Source organism: Emydura macquarii, unplaced genomic scaffold (genome assembly GCF_026122565.2).
Source record: "Emydura macquarii macquarii isolate MOO-44397 ecotype Brisbane River unplaced genomic scaffold, CSIRO-AGI_Emac_v2 contig_306, whole genome shotgun sequence".
Lineage (NCBI taxonomy): Eukaryota > Metazoa > Chordata > Testudines > Chelidae > Emydura > Emydura macquarii.
Window position 1 is genome coordinate 9,982,398 of NW_027130443.1, and position 18,742 is coordinate 10,001,139.

At 57.3% G+C, this 18,742-nt stretch overlaps 1 protein-coding gene across 1 annotated transcript; it reads right to left on the bottom strand.

Annotated features, from left to right (window-relative positions):
• Positions 1 to 355: 355 nt before the first annotated feature.
• On the bottom strand, positions 356 to 13,663 carry PLPP2 (phospholipid phosphatase 2). Its single transcript, XM_067558762.1, has 6 exons — positions 13,474 to 13,663; positions 4,491 to 4,642; positions 3,766 to 4,043; positions 3,193 to 3,250; positions 2,634 to 2,810; positions 356 to 1,708 (listed from the first exon to the last, which is right to left on the bottom strand). The coding sequence occupies exons 1-6, from the start codon at positions 13,523 to 13,525 to the stop codon at positions 1,571 to 1,573; spliced, it is 855 nt and encodes a 284-aa protein (XP_067414863.1). The 5' UTR covers positions 13,526 to 13,663; the 3' UTR covers positions 356 to 1,570.
• Positions 13,664 to 18,742: the final 5,079 nt, after the last annotated feature.

Sequence of the window (18,742 nt, forward strand, 5' to 3'; positions counted from 1 at the left end):
GTGATGGTGGCAGTTTCCCCATTGGTCCACCTCCTATTTAAAAGGGCAGCCAGGTTAAAAATCTCAATTAAAAAAAAAAGAAAAGAAAATTAAAGTTTTAGGTATAGAGAGCGCGAATGAACTCTACAGAACCGGAGGCACTGATCATGCAAACCGACACCATTAGCACACAATGCAGAGCCAACCCCAGGATCTGTGCCCATTTCACTCCTCTGGGATTGTTGCAAGTCAGAAATGGTCAGTTTCACTCTTATTTACAGTCAGTTTCATATATCTTAGGGGTTGTGTTGCAAAGCCAGCAAAGCAAGGGATGGGGGGAGGGTACGGATGTTAAGAACCCAAAACCCATTTCCACTGAAATGTTAAAAATATATAATTTGACGCAAGCATTTCTATTAATTTGGGGTTTCATAAAAGTCCCCATTTTTAAAAACAAAACACATTTAAACCTATATATTTTGAGGCCACAAACATCTAGGGAGGGAAAGAATCGACCTGACATTGTCATTTTTTAAGGATGATCTAATTTAAAAAACAAACCCGAACACTGAATACAAAAAACACATCGTTATGAAAATGTATGTAGTTTAAAAAGAGGCCGGAGCAGTCTCGGTGCCAGAGGCAGCTGTACAGTGGAGGCGAGATTGTTACACGTTACCTGGTCCATTTCCTGCCCTCTCAAAGGGCCAGAATTCGTGTCCATCTCCAGACTGCAATTTATTTCCTTTACCACAGAAAATTCCCACCCATCCTCATCGCCCATGAAAGAACCAGCTGAGACAGCCGGAGAGAGTTTCCTATGGAGCGTCCAGTTCACCCCAAACCAGGTGAAAAGCAGACGTGTCACAAACTCATGCGGCCATTCACTCCAGCACCCCAGCAGCGGCCCCAGCGTTACAGGGGCGGGATCGACAGGAGCACATCGTCCCACGCATTGACCATTTGCATCAGCGGCTGGTTACTAGGAATGTTTTATGGTGATCACGCCACAGAGAAAAAGAACTCTGGCTCCCTTTTTCCCTTTCCAAAAGGAAGAAAAACGTTAGCCCAGCAATGCTCCGTTGCCGTCGTCCTCTTGATTTTGTCCCGGCGAGGATCCATAGTCGTTAACGTGATGTAATCGGACGTGGCTATAAACACTCTCGGTACCATGCAACCTCAGGCTTCACACTGAGTTTACTCTTCGCTTCACAAACTGTCCCCTCCATGTGGCATCTCCTCTCTGCATCCTTCTTCCATGCAGAGCTGGAAAGCCACCCTCAGAAGCACGAGACCCGCTCATCCACCCAGGGATCTGAACCCCCCTGGACCTCAGAGGCAGGAGGGCTGGTTTATCTGGCATGGGTGCACGGTACTCCATAGGGGCATTAAAAGTCTTTGGTTGGTGTCCCCTGGGCCGTTCCTCAGCTGCCACGGCACCAGGCAGGAATAAGGAACTCATTAGCCGTGGACCCAATTAACAAGATAAGCTGCTTTTCCCAGTCCCCCCAGAGCCCTGGCAGGCAGCCTCTGTAGGGCGTGGGATTTGCCATCAGCTGTCCAGCAGTGCTGCCTCCCCAGCGACCGCAGCTCAGGGCCCTCCCCGGTAGCTGTAGTGGTTGCGGTCGGGCTCGCTCATGGTCAGCGGTAAGCTGGGCTTGCGCTCCGGGTCCTTCTCATCGCACTGGAGAGCGGGGCGCTGCTTGAAGAAGTCAGAGACGTAGCGGACCTGGGGGAAGGAAAGAGACAAGAAGAGAACGAGGCTTTAGGGGATAATCAATTTCCATCTAGGGAACATCTCCCAGTGGATCCAGCTACCCCTTCTGGGATGGCGACGCTCAGAGAGATCCAGGGTGGCGACACAGACCCAGAGGGGGCCACAGGGTCTGTCTGCGTCCAGCAGCCTCAAGAAAATTTTAGTCCGAGTGACTTGACCAAGGGTCGCTCAGCGAGTCAGTGGCAGAACTGGGAACAGAGCCCAGGAGCCCCGACTTCTCATCCTTTGGGACCGTGACACCCCACTCTGCTGCATGGGGGGGATGAAGAGGAGGAGGAGGTGGGTGTGACGCAAATCTAGAGCATCCCGGACAGCTGCTGGCTGGGCCTGTTAGTTCCTCCGGAGCAGCCACCGTTGGGAGCCAAGTGACAACCAAGACTGTGCTCTGGGGCGGCAGGAGTCGGAGCCGGGCGCGGGAATTCAGAGCTGGCGCTGCGACCATTCCCGCTGACCCCCGGGGACAATCGGCCCCCCGTAGCGGAAGGTGGCACATGAGAGCAGGTGCTAACGCCATGGGGGCGGGCGGGCCGCCTTCCTCGAGCATCAGACCTTGGGATACTGGATTTGGCAAGGCTATCAGAAGGGAGGAGGCTGAATCGGGGTGGCAAGTTTCTGGGCTGGAGGAGGTCGAAAAACACCACCCGGAGCAAGCCAGGAGCCAGGCAGAGCAAAAGCTGCCAGGCGTGCAAGACTTCGAGGGGGGCTGGGCAGGGGGACGCCGGGCTGCAATGCTGGGGAGAAGGCGTGGGGCGCCGGGATCCATCCGACAGCGGGCAACACGCGATCAGCGAGCCAAAGAGGAGTGCACCCCGGGCAGAGCCGGGGAGCCCAGGGGGAGCGTGGGGCGGGAGACGTGGGGACGCCCCGGTGCACTTACCACCAGGATGGCGATGAGCGCCCCCTGCAGGAGCCCCACCAGCACGTCACTCCAGTGGTGCTTGTAGTCCGACACCCTGGTGTAGCCCACGAAGATGGCGAAGGCGATCAGGAAGAACTGGACCGTGGGCCGCAGCAGCCGGGCCCATTTCCCGATCAACCGGGCCTGAACATACAGCTGGGGAGGGGGTGGGGAGGTCGGTCAGTCGCCCCGGCACTGCCCCCAGCCCAGCGCATGCGGGGTCGCCTCACACCCCTTCCCCCCCCCACTCCCGGGGTTGCCACGCAGGCCACGAGCAGGGGCCTAAAAACGCAGCGCAAGAAACACATGGGGCAGCAGGACGCCTCTAGCCCTAGATCCTAGGGTCACCCTAGATTCTGCCCCCCGGGCAGATGGCGACCCTGCGGCTCAGACAAAGCGATTCACCCAAGTTCACACAGAGTCAGGGGCGTGACTGGGAACCGAACCCAGGAGTCCTGACTCCCAGCTGCCCATCGCATCACCCCCCCTCCCCTTCTCTGCCGCCACGCAGCCCACGCACGTCCCCAGCGCGACTCACGGCGAGGAACACCATGCAATACATCCCGAAGGAGGAGTGTCCGGAGTAGAAGGATAACCTGGAAGAACAAAGGCCAGGATCAGGATGAGAGACCCACCCACCCTTCCTCCAGCCTGCCCTCGAACAAGGCCCTGGGACCCCCTCAGGTCTCTCTCACACCCTCCCATCCCCTGTGGGTAGGTCCCTGGAGCATCACACCCAGCAACACTCTCCCCCCCCCACATCCGTGCAGTCACCTCCACATGCTCCTTCCAACGCTGCCCCCCTCCCTCACGTAGCCTCCATGAGCTGCTTTCCCAGCACGATGGAGGTTCCCTTCCTGGCTCCCCTCCTCTCCCAGCCCCACCCTCCAGGTCTCAGCTCCATCATCCTGCTGCCAGGAGGATCCATTGCCTTCCTGCCCACCCTACCCCTCCGCCAGCCAGGTCCCTCCAGCACTTCCCACCAGGGGCTAGCAGCACACCGTGGATTTCAGCCGGGTGGGGGGCATTTCTCAGCTTCTGGCCCGGTCTCCAACCCCCACCCCACCCTAGCACCTGCGGGAAGGTTCCCCCGTGAAGCCCTGCGCGTCACCTGGACTCAGTGATGTTCCTGGCGTCCCCCCGGCACACATTCTCCAGCTGCACGTAGACGGAGCAGTTCACCTTGGACCAGTCAGGGTCGCAGACCGCCAAGAAATTGGGCCGGAGCCGGCCGATCATGTACTTGGCCAGGTCGGTCAGGGACTGGCTGACGGCCCCGCCAAAGAGGAAGGTCCCCACCACCTTGTAGAGGGCGGCCAGGTAGTTGTTGTACTTGGACTTGGAGTGGAGGCGCTCAGCATAGACCAGGTAGGCTTCCCCCGCTGAGATCTGCGGAAGCCGAGGGAGAACCAGTGAGTGGCTGCCCGAGAGGAGCGGCCAGGAGCCTTGCCCCGACGCTGGCCGTGCTCTCAAGGGCCCGGGAAAGCCGCGCAGTGAGGAGGGCAGAGCCAATCCAAGCAGGAGCGGCCAAGGCATGGCTGCAGAGAGGCAGCTGCCAGCAGAGTATTTCTCGGGGCGGATGGAGGGGAGATGCTGGCTGTGGAGGGGAGAGAGGCCCTGCGAGCTACGCCTGCAGGGAGCCGGCTGCATGGTCAGGAGCAGTGGGACCAGAGATGCCTTTTGATCTCACGGCGGGGCTGGCTGCTCAGAGCAGGCGCTGAGGTCAGGGACCGGCGAGGTCGCGGTGTTTCAGGATGGGGTGGAGCAAGGCAGTCCAGAGGGAGCTCGGGAAGGGGGGGGGAGGACACGAAAGGGGGAGCCCCCAGGTTTCCTTACAATGAAGACGGTGCAGGTGATGGTGACGCCGGCCATGAGCCCGTGGGTGATGGTGTCGGCCCGGTACGGGTAGCGGATGGAGTCATCGTTGCAGTAGAATCCGCGCTTGTAAGGAGAGTTCACCAGAGTCAGGATGACGAAGGGCAGGGAGGCTGAAGGCAGAGAGGGAGTAGAGTCAGGGAGGCTCTCTTGGCAGGAGGGGGCTCAGTCCCCCCCCTTTTCCCATCCCTCCAGAGAGCAGGGAGATACCCAGCACTGGGTTCCTTGTCCTGTCCTCGCTGGCACTGGTCGAGGCCAAGTCCCTTTCGCTGGTTCAGAGACTTGCTGGCTCCCAGCCCAGGCGCCCCAACTCACCCGGGTCTGACAGGGCTGGGGGGTGCCACACCCCAAAACCCAAACAGCACCGGACCCAGCGGAACTGCCTGGATCTGCAGTGGGATTCAGAGCTCTCTCCCCCCTCGCTGGCCGGGTCAAAGCCAGTTGCGGTTGGAAGGAACCATCGACAGCTCTCTGGCAGCCCCTGTGAAACAAGCTGGTGGTTTCATGCCCAGTGGCCAGGTGCCCACGACCCTCGCCCCCACCCGGCACAAACTGGCCCCTGTGTTGGCAGGTTCAGTGGCGAAGCCAAGGACTGAACCGGAGGCGAGGCGGAGGGCAGCATGTGCAGAGAGCACCTGTCCTACGGTAAGAAGGGGGCTTCCGTCTCCAGAGGGGGCAAGGCAGCCCCTCCCCGTTGGCACGAGCGTCATTTACAGCCTCGCCCCACGGCCCGTCCCCCACCTGCCCGCAGACCCCGAGGAGTCAGGGGCTAATTCAATGCAGACGCCGCTCTGGGCTGGGGCAGCAGCTGCCTGGGAGAGCGCCCAGGGAAGGAGCCTGCACGATCCAGCACCCAGAGAGGAAGGTGCCGGCCACGATCAGAGACAGGATCCTGGGACCGTTGGTCTGACCCAGCACAGCCATTCCTGAGGTCTCTCTAGCCCTGGGTGGTCACCAGCAGGACGGCACAGAGGTGACACACCCCATCACTGCCCCCAGGAGACCACAACCTGGGCCAGACCTGCCCAGAAGGACCCTGCCTTCCAGGGATGCAAAGGCAACTCCTCCGCCCCCACACCTGGCTTCCCTCCCGTCTGCCCCCCTGGGTGCTGCTGATTAGCGGAGCTCCGTTATCAGACCCTGGCAGCTGCCATACAAGACAGGACGCTGCTGTAAACACAACCACCTGCAGAGCAGAAACGGTGACTCAGCTGCACGGAGCTTCTCCCCCATCTGCCACGGGGCACTACCCTCCCACAACTCCCTATGGACCTGCATGTCCCCCGGCTGCAGCTACCATAGCAGAACAGACCACGCCAGAGAGAGTCACCACGGCTGGGTCAGCGAGAAATTCAGGCCCCCATTGCTTGGGTGGTGAGGGTGATCGTGTGACTAAGGGCCTGCACTGGCATTCAGGAAATCTGGGTTCAGGCCCCAGCCCTGCCAGAGACTCCCTGTGTGATCCTGGACAAGTCACTTTGGCCCTGCCTCAGTTTCCCCACCTGTAAAAAACAGGGTCATACTTTTCTCCCAATCTTTCCCGGTCTTGCCTACTTAGATCGCAAGGTCTGTGGGGCAGGGGCTGTCTTTTACTCTGTGTACATACAGCACAACGGGGCCCTGATCTGCACTGGGGCCTTCAGGTGTTACAGTCCTGGAGTAGACAGACAGCCAGCCAGCCAACGCTTGCCATCCTCCAAACGCTTCACAGACAGTAGTTAATCCTCACAGCTCCCCCTGAGGATTTCTCCCCTTTGCAGATGGGGAAACTGAGGCACAGAGCAAGGAAGTGGCTTGCCCACGGTCACCCAGCAGGTCAACTGCAGGAGCTGGGATTAGAAACCAGCCCTGTGCTTATATCATAGTCCCAACCGTGTCCTAGCTGTGCAGTGCAGGCCCAGTACATCCTATGTGCAGAGAGGGAGTGATGTGGTGGGGAGGTTGGGGGGGAGAGAAGAGAGGGAGCATTATGCCAGTGCCTCGAGCCTCCAGTCAGGAGTGAGGCCCCAGTGTGTCAGGTGCTGCACCCAGAGCAAAACATGGCTTCTGCCCTGGAAAGTTTCTAATGTAGTGATTCTTCCCCAGGTCATGCAGAGCCGGGAATTGAACCCACCCCTTTCGAGTCACAGCCCCTTGCTCTAACCACTAGACTCTACTGCCCAAGATACTACATAGGGATGGCAGCCCAACCCCACACTGCTACCATAGGCAGGGCAAGGGGCACCGGGGGAGGGGGGGGACGGACAGAAATGCCACAGCACCGCTTCTTAGCGAATGAGTCAAAGCCACCAGGCCGAAGAGGGAGGCTCGGAGGATTTCCCGGTCGTCCCACCCCAGCTCTTCCTCATCCCACCACGACAGCATCCACTGGGACGCGGCATCCCCAGGCCCCTGTCCCCGTGGCGGGGGAGTTGAGGCGATGAGTAAGGAAAGCCTGACGTGCGGGCACCGGCTGGCTCGGCTCAGAGCCCGAGGAGGTGGGGCCAGGGATTTCAAAACTCGGCTGTCCCCGGCATCTTGGAAGTCCCTGTGCCAACGTGCTGCCAGCTCCCCTTGCACCCCGGAGAAACCCGGCCCCTCCAGTTCTCCTCAGGGGCTGGTTCCCCACCCATCTGCAGCTTCCTCCTATGCCTTACAGGCCCAGCCAGGCAGGGCTGACAAGGGAGAGGAGGGAAAAAGGGAGGACAACTGTCCTCAGTAAGGACTAAACTTGCACTCGTCCAAGACAAAGGCAGAACGCTCCCCCTGCCTGGAACAGGAGCAAGCCATCGGCAACCAGCCTCCAGAGTCTCTGTCCCAAAACCGAGACGCCAGCCCCCCCCCCCCGACCCGGCGGTCCGCTGGCTCATTCACGTCAATTAAGACAGCAATTTTCAGCCCCAGAGGTTTGACTCAAAATAGCAGCCCAGGCAAGTGGTCCTTAGCCTGACAACTTGCAGCCTCTCAGCAATTACCGGTGGCTGCCGGAGCAGGAAATAAGGAAGGTGTGTTAAGGATGAGCCTCTTTCACTGGCTTCAGCAGTGCCCTGCCTGACAGATGGGGTCACAGTCCATGCCATGCTGCGTGCCAGGGGGCAGCTCCAATAAAAGACAGGATGGGGGTGAGTGGTATCTCCTGCATGCCATCCCCCAGCTCAGACCGTGCTGCAGCATCTCACCAGTCCCCCTGGATTCCCCACCCTGCGCGGGGCATGGCAGGAGTTCCCCGGATCAGCCCCGTTGGGGGGCAGGAGCTCTGCTACGCCCTGCATCGCCTCAAATTCCCACCCCACCTCCCGCAGCAGAGCTGTTTCCCGGGGAGATCGTGCTCCACGTTTGCTTCCATCCCAACGAGGCTGGGCCACGTGGATATTTACACAGGTCTTGGTCTCACACCGCAGCTCCATGTCACCGGTACAAGGCCACAGCCACCTCACCTTTATGCACACAACCCCTCCTGCGTACACGCCGCCTGTGCCAGCTCCACGCTCGAATAATCAGTGGGGCAGGTCTCGTTCCGGGCCAGCTCAGATGGATCAGAGGCCGGCGACGTGGTGCCGGGGTGGGGCAGGAAGAGAAGGCTACCCCACCCAACGGTTTGAACCCTGCCTGGTGCCACTGAAGGGCAGCAGAACAACACCCCCGCCCGCTGGCTGCAGGACAGGGAATGCCAGCACAGCAGGGCATGCAGACGGAGCTACAGACACCAGCGCTGGTGTGATGGAGCCCGAGAACAAAGGGCGAGGTCCCACTAGGGGCACTCTGGTGGGGCAGGACGGGAGCCCAGCATCACAGAGCAAAGCCACAAGCAGACCTGCTCCAGAGCGGGTTGGGCAGCAGAACTAGCCCTAGCGAGGCAGCGTAGGGCAGGCATGGATGCAGATGTCCACCTGCCCAGTACGCTGGCCGATGCCACCCCACAACGCCACAAGGGTCTGGAACTCCATTCTTGGAACGGCTCCAGCCCTGCAGTGATGCCTGGGAGACGGGGCTGCCCCCTTCCCTCTTTCACTCTGCTTCGCCCCAGCCGGGAAAGGCACGTGCACACTGGGGCAATGGGAAGCACATGGCGACGCGGGGAGCCGGCAGCGCTTGGAGATAACTGGGAAAGGAAGGGTTCAGTGACAGCACCGGCCCAAGGGCAGCTTTCGGTTCTGCAAGGCCCTGCAGAGCCCACCCAGCCCCGACCCCCACTACGACAGGGTCCCACCTCCACGGACCCAATGCTGTTCTGGGAGCCAGCCACCTCTGTGCATTCCCACTAGTGGGCACGGCCCCTGGGTTCCAGCTCCCAGCGCCACACAAGCAACTTAACCCCTCGAGTGGGAATAGGCAGGGCCTATGCAAAGCACCCCCCACCTTCTGCAACCAATCTAAGAGGTGCTGTGGCATCTGGCATCTCACCTATATGACCACTTCCCGGCCCATACATATTGCAGCAAGCGGGGGAGGCCAGCCAGGGGCTCAGGGTCTGCTGTCATAGAGGGAAGTCCGCAGGGGGCTGTGGTTAATGAGCTGGTTGTATCTGGATAGGGCTGTGAGGATTATCTAGGCCTGGAGTTGCCACTGCCATGCACAGAACCCAATTAGCAGAGCAGGTCAGATAATGGGAGGAAAAAGGGAGTAAATCAGAAAAAAAATTCCATTTCCAAGTTAACTGAAACTTTCCAGCCAGCTGCATTTGTTAACGGCGCCTTTTTGGTCCCTGGAATCAGCCAGGAGTTTGCAAGGCAGTTTATGAGCACTTGGAAAGAAGAGAGGGTCTCGGTCCACGTACAGACTTCAGAGCAACCATCTGCCACCTGGAGGCGGCAAACCAGGCCCTGTCTGCACTAGGATTTCAGCCTGTGGTACAGCTGCACCAGTGCAAACCCCTAGTGGAAACACAATTTGCACCAGTACAGTTTACACTGGTTTAAGACAAGGGTAAGCTGTACCCATCATGTGGGTTCTGGTGTAAGTCATGGTTCCACGAGAGGTTTTCACTGACGCGGCTACGCTGATGGCGGAGATCCCAATGTAGACAAGGCAGCAGCACCCATCCGGTTTAACACTATGGTCCTGCATCTAATTGGGTGGGTGGCTTGTCTATGTCTGCACCAGTGCAAACCCGCAGAGTGGATGCACTGCCCTGGTGCAAGGCAGGGCTTGCAAAAGTGAGATTTACCCTGGAAATTACCAGCATACAATGCACTTGTGCAAGCCCCGTTTTCACCAGGGCAGTGTCCACGTTAGAGGCTTACACTGGTGTAGTTACACCTGTGCAAATTACCCTGGTCTAGACAAGCTGCAGGATCATCCGGATCCTCTTCAGCTGCAGCAACCTTCCTGGCCATGGGACCCAGCAGCATGTGGATTGAAGGCGGGGAAGCCGCAGGAGGGAAGAGGTTAAGCAGGTTTGTTTTAAAGCATTGCAGAGGTTGTCTTCTGATCAGCAGCCTCTCCCACAGTCAGTTCTAATCCTCCCCGGGCCAGGGGCCCGTAAGAAGTCAGAAGAGAGCTGGAGGAAGAAGAAAGGGGACAACTCAGGAGACTGGGCTAAAGAACAGGCTGCAGGGACCTGGATGGCTCACGGGCACAGGGCTCAGCTACTAAAACATGAAGCTTTTCACAACTAGGCCTCCAGTTCAACTCCTCAACCAGGCTGGACCTGGCGTAAAGCTGTTCCCATCTCACGGCTGGCTGGGTGCCTGCTTCCATTTGTCTCCTGGTTAGCAATTCCAGCAAAGAATCCCAGTGCACTGCTCCCACCTCCAGCCCAGCCCAGGGCATCCTGCAGAAATCCGCTTGTGCCTGAACAGAGGACCCCAGCCCTACACCGATCGAGAGCATCAGCAAGCCACGATGCCTGCTTGAGAACCCAGGGCTGCCTTAACGGGGATTTATCTCCCAAGTTCCACCTTTAAAAAATTTCCATCCACCCCATTGTTTAATAGGCCTCTGTGGACAAACACACACCAGCTTTGTCGTCTCCCTTCTACACAAAGGCAAATTCAGGGAGGAGGGGAAAGCTCTGCAAAGGGAGTCAGCTCCACCTTCCTCTGAGCCAGCCCCTTGCGTGCCTGCACCTCCTGCCCAGGTGAGAAACTCACCCTGCTGGTTCCAGCAACATGCAAAATTCTCCCTTGCAACTTTCTCCCTCCGAAACAGCAGTGGGGGGGCGGGGGACCAAACCAGCAACAGGCCTGGTGTTCCTCTGCCCACTCACCGGCTGCACAGGGCTTCCAGGTGAATTGCAAACACAGCAGGCGTCTTAAAAATACACCCAAGACCTTAATTTGCAGCTCAAATTAGGCACCAATTTTCTTGCAGGATAATTTAATCCACAGCAACTAAAAATAAAAGAGCCGCCCAAAAGAGAAACCTAAACAAAACCAGGAACCTTGAGCCTTCCACCTGTGGTTTACACAGATCCCACAGGAGGTCCAAACTGAAATTAAGACCTGTGCCTTTATTTTAAGAGCATTTTAATTATGGACTCGGAAGTGGCTATTTGAGAGGTAGCATCTGTCTGCTCGGGGTGAAGAGGGCTGTTTGAAAGGACACGACGGAGCTAAAAACGGCTGGAAGCGTACGACACTGAAGTGTGCAAGTTCAGTATTTTAACCTATTATGATGGGCATGTGATGGAGCTAACACAGGGATGGGGAAGACAGTGGGACATGCAGCCAGGACACTGGTTCGAAGACCAGGCTAGTAGCAAAGGGACGTTACCACCATCCAATGGCCATTGGGTGACATGAGCTTGGGGGGGTCTCGGTTCAGTTCTTCACAGTGTCCAGGTCACAAGAGGAGCTGCCAGGGAAGGCCTGAGGATAAGGGGTCTATAATCCAGAACCTTTCACCAGCGCTAGATGGTCGGGGACGGGTGCACTGGGGGAAATGCTTGCGTCTCAAAATGCGGCACCGTGACACCCTGTTTCAGACCTGGCTCTCCTACAGGTCAGCGTGCACGTAACGGCCAGCAGGAAACTAGCAAGCAGCCCACCGTTCTGAGACCCCCAGGGACAGGAACACACAGCCAGGCCAGTGGTTCAGCCAGGCCAATGCAGCCGCTGGCAGCAGCCCACACTCAAAGGTGAGAGCGTCCCTCACCCCTCTCCTGGCTGACTGGGCCAGCTTTATGCTGGGAAACAGTGGGGACAACGGGGAAGTCTCAATTATGCGCTGCATCCCACCAGTTCCGTGCCCCTCACCAGTCCCCGGAGCCGCAGGCAGGGGCGCTGGCACCATTTTTATAGTGGTGGTGCTGAGAACCATCGAACCAAACTGTAAACCCTGGAACCACGTCAAGCCAGCTGTTCCAGCGCCTATGCTGCCAGGGCCATGCAATAGTATGCCAGCACTGATGCCATTTTGGCTCTACATTGGCTGATCTGCCCCTTGGTGCCACTGTGTCCAGAGCCAAAGGCTGGATGTGCCCAGGCACTTTATTGTTCACAGACGAACGTCTCCCAGCTAGGCTCTAATTTAACCCTGTATTTGCTGGCCCTTGCACTCAAAAACCTTTTTTCACTGGCGAAAAGCCCCAAAGAAAGCCAGTTTAAAAACCGAATTCCTGCCTGGCGTCAGCCTCAATCAAGGCCCACACGCTTGGTCTAAACTTTGGACTTTCCCCTCCAAATTGATTTCTGAAATGGCCCAGCTGTCCAATTCTTTGTGGTGGGATCCACAGAGCTCTCACCCCATCCCCACACAAGTGCACAGAGGGTGACCCATAAACACACGCTGCCTGCTTTTCCCAGCAAATGGCACAGAAAAAAAGCTCTCTGGGTGGCATGGCTCCAGCACCATCCACCTGTACAAATGTTCGCTATGGAGGCAAAGGCCAAAGACACGGATTCTTTACCAGCCCGTCTCTGCTCAGAGGCGCCAGGGCTGGGGGATCCAAGGGAAACCACTTCCTTATTGAGCCATAAATTCCGGACTCTTATCTGGATGGCTAATCTCCTCCGGGGACAAAGTGCCCTGGGCAGGTGCTCGCTCACAGCAAAGAAACCACGCATGGCTCAAAACCTGCTTCCACCCCCATGGCCCCTGGTGAGCTGCTTCCATCTGGGTCATGCCCCCAGGTTAGGAGGGCAGCAGGGCTCCCCCCCAGGGATGCAGGTGCACCCCACTCGCCCCAGCTCCCCCTGAAACTCCCAGGAATAAAAGGAAATAGGGGAGGGTTTCTGGGCTGGGGAACAAGGGGCAACACCAGCCCTAGGAGGCTAGGTAGGAGAAGAGACAAGCAAGGCAAGGGTTAAGGAAGCCTTCCTTAACCCCCCCCCCCCTCCGCTTCCAGTTCCAACCCCCTTCCATGCCCTACCCACCCCCGGCCCGCAGGGGTGCTGGAAAGGTTTGTGTAGCCTGGGTGCTGGGAGCCACTGAACCCCACTGCTGTAGTGTAAACCCCGCATATGAGAGAAACCACTTCAAGCCAGGGGGTGCTGCTGCATCTCAAGGCCCCAGACCTAGGCCAGCCCGGCAGCCCCCCAACCCTGCACATACACCCGCCCGCCCCTCCAACCCCAGGCGGACCCAGGGAGGAGAAGTTAGTTATTCTCTCGGCTGGGGCCGGGGGCTGAGCGGAGCTGGGCGGGCCGGGCCCTGGCGCCGGGCAGAGGAGCGCTGTGAGCAATGCACAGCTGGGGCCGAGGGGGGGGTGACTGCACAGCTGGAGCCGGGCTGGGGGCTGCACAGCTGGCGCTGGTGAAGGCGGGGGGGGGGGGGGGAGGCAGCCCAGCCGGCACCGAGAGCAGGACTGGGGAATTAGCCAACTGGCACCGGGACCAGGACCGGGAAAGTTACTCAGCTGGTACCGACCGGGAGCGGAGCGGAGAGTTTTCCAACTGGTTCCGAACCGGGCCAGGGATTTTGCCCCGCTGGTACCGGGACCGGCCGAGGCGGCAGGGTGCCCGGCTGGCACCGGACCGAACCGAACCGAACCGAACCGGCCCGGGGAAGGGGGTGGGCTCCTTACCGACCACCACGCAGAGCACATCGAGCACCACGAAGACGTTGCTGCGCTCCATGCTGGCTGCGGGCCCGGGCGGCTCCGCACCGTCTGCCGGCCGCTCCCGGCCCCCGGCCCCGCTAGCGCGGCCCCCCGTGCGCCCCTCGCTCGGCCCCAGCCGGCTCACATGGCCCCCGGCGCGGGCACGGCGGCGACGGCGGCAGGAGAAGGGCGACTGGCGAGGACGGGAGTTAAAGTCCGGGGCTGCCTCCTGCGGGGGCGGGGCCGGGCCGGGCTGGGCCGGGCAGGGAGCGGACCGCCCTCCTCTGCCGCCTGCAGCCGCGGGGGGGCAGCGCCGAGCCTGGGGAGCGCGGGAGGGGGGTTATGGGGCAGGAGATGGGGTGGGGGAGGTGAGCTGTGGGGCAGGAATGAGAGGTGGGGGGTTATGAGGCAGGAGATGGGGAAGTTGGGGTTATGATGTAAGAGATGGGGCAGGGGATGAGAGGGGGGTTATGGGGCAGGGGATGAGAGGGGGTTATGGGGCAGGAGATGGGGTGGGGGAGGTGAGTTATGAGGCAGGGAGCTATGGGGCAGAGGTTGGGAGCAGAGGCTAATGGGACCAAAGATGGAATACTGGTGTGTTTTGAGGCTGGAGTTGGGGGGCAGGAGATGAGGGGTGGGGGCTTTATAGGACCGGAGATGGGAGGCAGGGGGGCTTATGGGGCAGAAGATGGGGGGGGGGGGACAGAATGTGGTCACCTGGGGAAAGCTTCGGAGACCTGTTGCCATAGTTCTCTGGAAGCCCAGACACCGGAGTCCTATGCCCAGCTCCGCTTTCTGAGTGGCAGGGCTCTGGTTGGCACCGCCTCCCTCCCTGGATGCCCGTCTCTGTGGTTCTGAATCCCTCCCGTTCCCCCCTCCCCCGCTGTTTAGAACATGCCGCTGGCCCATCACTCTGGTGTCTTGCTTCCTAACCTGGCCAGTACCTGCTGCAGAGTGAACTCTCCTGCGCCCTCAGTCTATTGTGCAAGGTTTGACCTGCTGCAGGGAGAAACCAGCCAGGCAGGTATCGGGGGGCCTTGAACCCAAGGCTAGCAGAGACCCAACCTCCATTGTGACAGCTGTAAATCCCTGCCAAAGAAAGGGAACTGTTTGTTTAAACTTTCCCGTGTCCCTGCCAGGGCGAACAATCCTGCCAATGCCTGCAAAAGGGAGGACGAGTTGACCTCATAGAAACTGGAGATGGAAAAGAAGCATCGCAAATGGGCAAGATCCTGGAATTGATGATCTGGGAGGGCAAATCCCGTCATGCCTGACCCTCTGGGCCTGTGCAGGACCATTCCCTCCAGCGTATTCCAGAGCGCTCTGTGCAGAGGAATTTTATACTACTCAAGCACTGGGGCTTTTGCCACTTCCTTTAGGAGATGATTCTCCTGCCTGAAAGATTTCAGCATTAGGACATTTTTCCTGCAGCTCATCCTCAGTTTCCCCCCATGCTCAATTTCAGCCCATAATTCCCGGTGACACCCACTTGGTTATAATAGGTCTTTTCCGGTTCTAAATTGCTATGGCTAAAAGGGCTCCTCCAATCCTTGGAGGGATAAAGAAGGGAGTAGTGAGTAGGGAGGTGATTTGACCTTCCAGTTCTGGTGTCCTCAGTTCAAAACAGAGGTTGAAAAATTGGAGAGGGGGCAGAGACGAGGCACAAAAATGATTCAAGGGCTGGAGCAAACGCCTGACGCTGAGAGAGTCTGTTTAGCTTACCACAAAGATGACTGGGAGGTGACTTGATTACCATGTATAAGTACCTTCATGGAAGAAAAATACTGGGTACTAAAAGGATCTTTAACCTAGCAGAGAAAGGCATAATTGGAGTCAAGGGCCGGAAGCTAAAGTCAGACAAATTTGAATGAGGCATGCATTTTGAACAGTGACGGTTAATAACCATTGGAACAAGCTACCAAGGGAAGTGATAGTTTCTCGGTCTCTTGATGTCTTCAGATCAAGACTGGATGCGTTTTTGGAAGAGGTGCGTTAGTGTGACCAAGTTTTTGGGGTCAGTGCAGGAATAACTGGGGGAAAGTCTATGACCTGTGTTGTACAAGATTAGATGATCTAATGTCTTTTCTGGCCTTAAAATCTATTAATCTAAATTCTCTGAATCTAGGGAGCAGGGCACAGAAGTTAGCCTGGAGATGGGGACACAGCCAGCTATGGAAAACTCAAACAATGCAAAGGTTAAAGCAGAGAAGGCAAAAGTCTAGAATGCCAGGGCTACAGAAAGCCTTCGATTCTTCTGCTGAGGATTGTCTATATTGTGCTTATCTGGTCTGTGGCATTTTGTTTGCTGCAGCTTTGTAAGAAAGGCCCAGAGCCCAGGACTTATTTGTGGTTAGAAACTGAAGGATATGCAATAATAATAATATAGAAACCACCAAGATGATAGCTACCAATTCGGTTTATTTACATACTTCATGGCTGGCTTGTAGAGGATGCCCAGGGTCATTGTGAGAAGCCAGCAGACCTGGAAACTCTCTCAGGATGCCCTGGGGTGTAAGGAGAGAAGTATAACCACTCACTCCCATCCTGGAAGGTCCCATTCACTTGAAACACAATCGGTGGCTTGGGATTTACAACTGGATCACCTGGGCAGAAGGAGCCCTGTTGACTGCAGTGGAAAAACCTGGGGGTTGCAGGATCCATTGACTGAAGTTGCAGGATTGTGGCCTAAAAATGGTGGGCCTGATTCCGCATTGCCCTGCGCAGCCATTCACACCAGGGCAACGTGGCAGCAGGTGTAAGACAGGACCATTGTGATTTGCACCCATGTGGTTGCACTAGTGGGGATGGCTACACAAGCGCGGCAGAGCCAGGCCCATGAATTCCTATCGCATGTCCTTGCTCCGCTCTGCTCTGACATCTCTTTAAAGCCCCCCTGACTGCCCTGGCCGGCGCTGTGTGCGTCAGCTGTAGAGGACTCCCCCAGCTAGCAGGCCAGCAAAGTATTCTGCTGAGTGTTGTGTGTCCCAGCTGCTGTGTGTGTGTGTGTGACACAACGCAGGAGTGCCGTGGAGGACTTTGCACTTCCAGTGGTTCTCTCTTGCTACACAAACCAGACAGGAGAGCTGCAGCACTAGCCTGCTTAATGGCCCACATTAAGGAAACTCACAGGTACAATGGGCCCAGGGGGAGAAGCCAGGGATATACCTGATGAGTCAGCAGGACTTACTCATGTGACCTGGACTCCATCTTATTCCTGTAAGTTTCCACAAGCAGCATGGCACAAGCCAAAGGACACAAAAGGCAGCTGCACCACATCCGTTTTGTCTTTTAGTCTTCGGTCTGTAGCCTGCCTCTGGATCAACTCATCCACAACGGAACTGAAGCCGTGAAACAAAGGACTGAGACCCATCCAGGTACTGGATGTACTCCAGAGGGACTGTACAAGCCTGCAAACGCCACAATTCTACTAGAAACCTGATAAATATGGACTTTCCCGTTCTTTGTATGTATGTGATTGTGTTAATCCTTTAACACTCCTCTTATCATTTCTTTCTTTCCTTTTATAATAAACCTTTAGTTTTATTTGCTAAAAAAACCCTTGACAATATCAACTCGTGAGCAGTGCCTCCCGTTCCTTGAGGACTCCCTGCTGCCCCTCAGAGGGGCATTGATCCCATCAGCAAAGCATTGCCTTCTCTCTAGGGGTTTATCTATTAACCCATCCCCTCCCACTAGCTGCTAAGATCTTAGATCCTTGTCTGCTTGCTTTGCACACTTGAGGTCTTTCTGTGGGAGAAGCTGATGCACAGTGCCCATGGGAGGCAGGGCCACTTGGCTGGCAGCCGTCCCTGAGCCTTCGATAGGTAACCCTGCCAGGTTTCTTGCTTTTGTGGTGCATACTGTGTTTGTGCTACGCTGCGTGTAGCAGCCGTGCCTCCCTTGGAATGCTGCATAGATCAGCGCACGTGATGGGGCGGGGTGGTTACCCAGGTGCCTGTGGGGAGCCAGTGGCAGCGTGGCCGTCTCTCCTGCTCCTCTGGCGCTGAGCTCCCCTAGATCACTCTTGCGGCTCTGCTAGCCCTGAGGCCCCCCGTTGGGCTCTAGTATTAACCCTGTAAGCCCCTCCCGAGAACTGGTTCCCCCAGCTCCTCTAGTGCCCCGAGATATTTGAAATGACTGGACACCGGCACATTGCAGCGTGTGACTCAGTGCCTGGAGCAGCCCTGAAATCGCTAGACTCCCTGGAAAGACAGGATCGACTCCCCCTTCCCCCCGACTCCCACCCCTCAGTTTATCCTTCCAAGGTTGCTAAAGTGAGCATCGTGCCCCTTCTTCTGGGTGACCTGCTAGGTAAGACCTTGGCTGCTGAGCTCTGTGTAGGTATCAAGGAGCCAAGATCACGTTCCATAAACACCGGGGTTCGCAACGTGCGAGTTGGTGTCCTCTGTCTCTGAGCTGCTACAGCTTAGTGGCACTGTCTCGCTGCAGGACGCGATGAGCCTATCTCCAGCAGGAGGGGCTTGTGGGACAAGGTCTGGTGGGATTAAAAAGCTCCTTATATATACACACCAAGTATTCCTAAGCCACCTGGCAACCTGCTTTGGTGGCAGAATTGCCGGCAGGCCCTTACGCAGTGCAAACGTTGTAACTGACCAAGATCTACTGCAGCCCCCTTGCAGGAAACCTGACGTGCTCATGCTAAATTCTCTAGCCAGGAGTCCCATTTTCTACAGGGAATGAAGCAGATCCCGCCGTGTCTTTGGCCTGTTTGCTTAGCCTGGGTGCAGTTAAACAAACAAAATAGTGCAGCTTTTCTTCCCAGCAACCAGCTGATTTGCCTGGAGGGAGGTGGTGCAGCAAGAGTCTCTCAGTGAACATGGTGCTCACAGGTTGCAACCCAGGGCTTTGGAGAGATGCAGAAGCAGCCATGCAAGGGCCTGCCTGTAAAGCCTTTCCTCCAGTCAGGGTTAGTCTCATGGCCCCTTGAACAACCCCAGCCTTCTTTCAAGGGGTGTTTCCAGTCTGGCCACTCAGAATGAGCACCCCATGGGTAGCCCCCACACTCACCTGGAACCCACTGCAGAGAGCTCACGGCAGGAGCAAGGTCTCTCATATTTGCCCTAGCAGGACATTTAAAATCCAAAAGGAGCCCCACAGGTGCTGACCATGACTTGTTTACATTTAGCATGGGCGCAGGCAGAGGGGACACAGCTGGGATTCATAACAGACCCTGAAAGAGAAATCATCAGCCAAGTCATTCCGACGGGCCGTTCCTTAGTGACTGGCTGCTGGA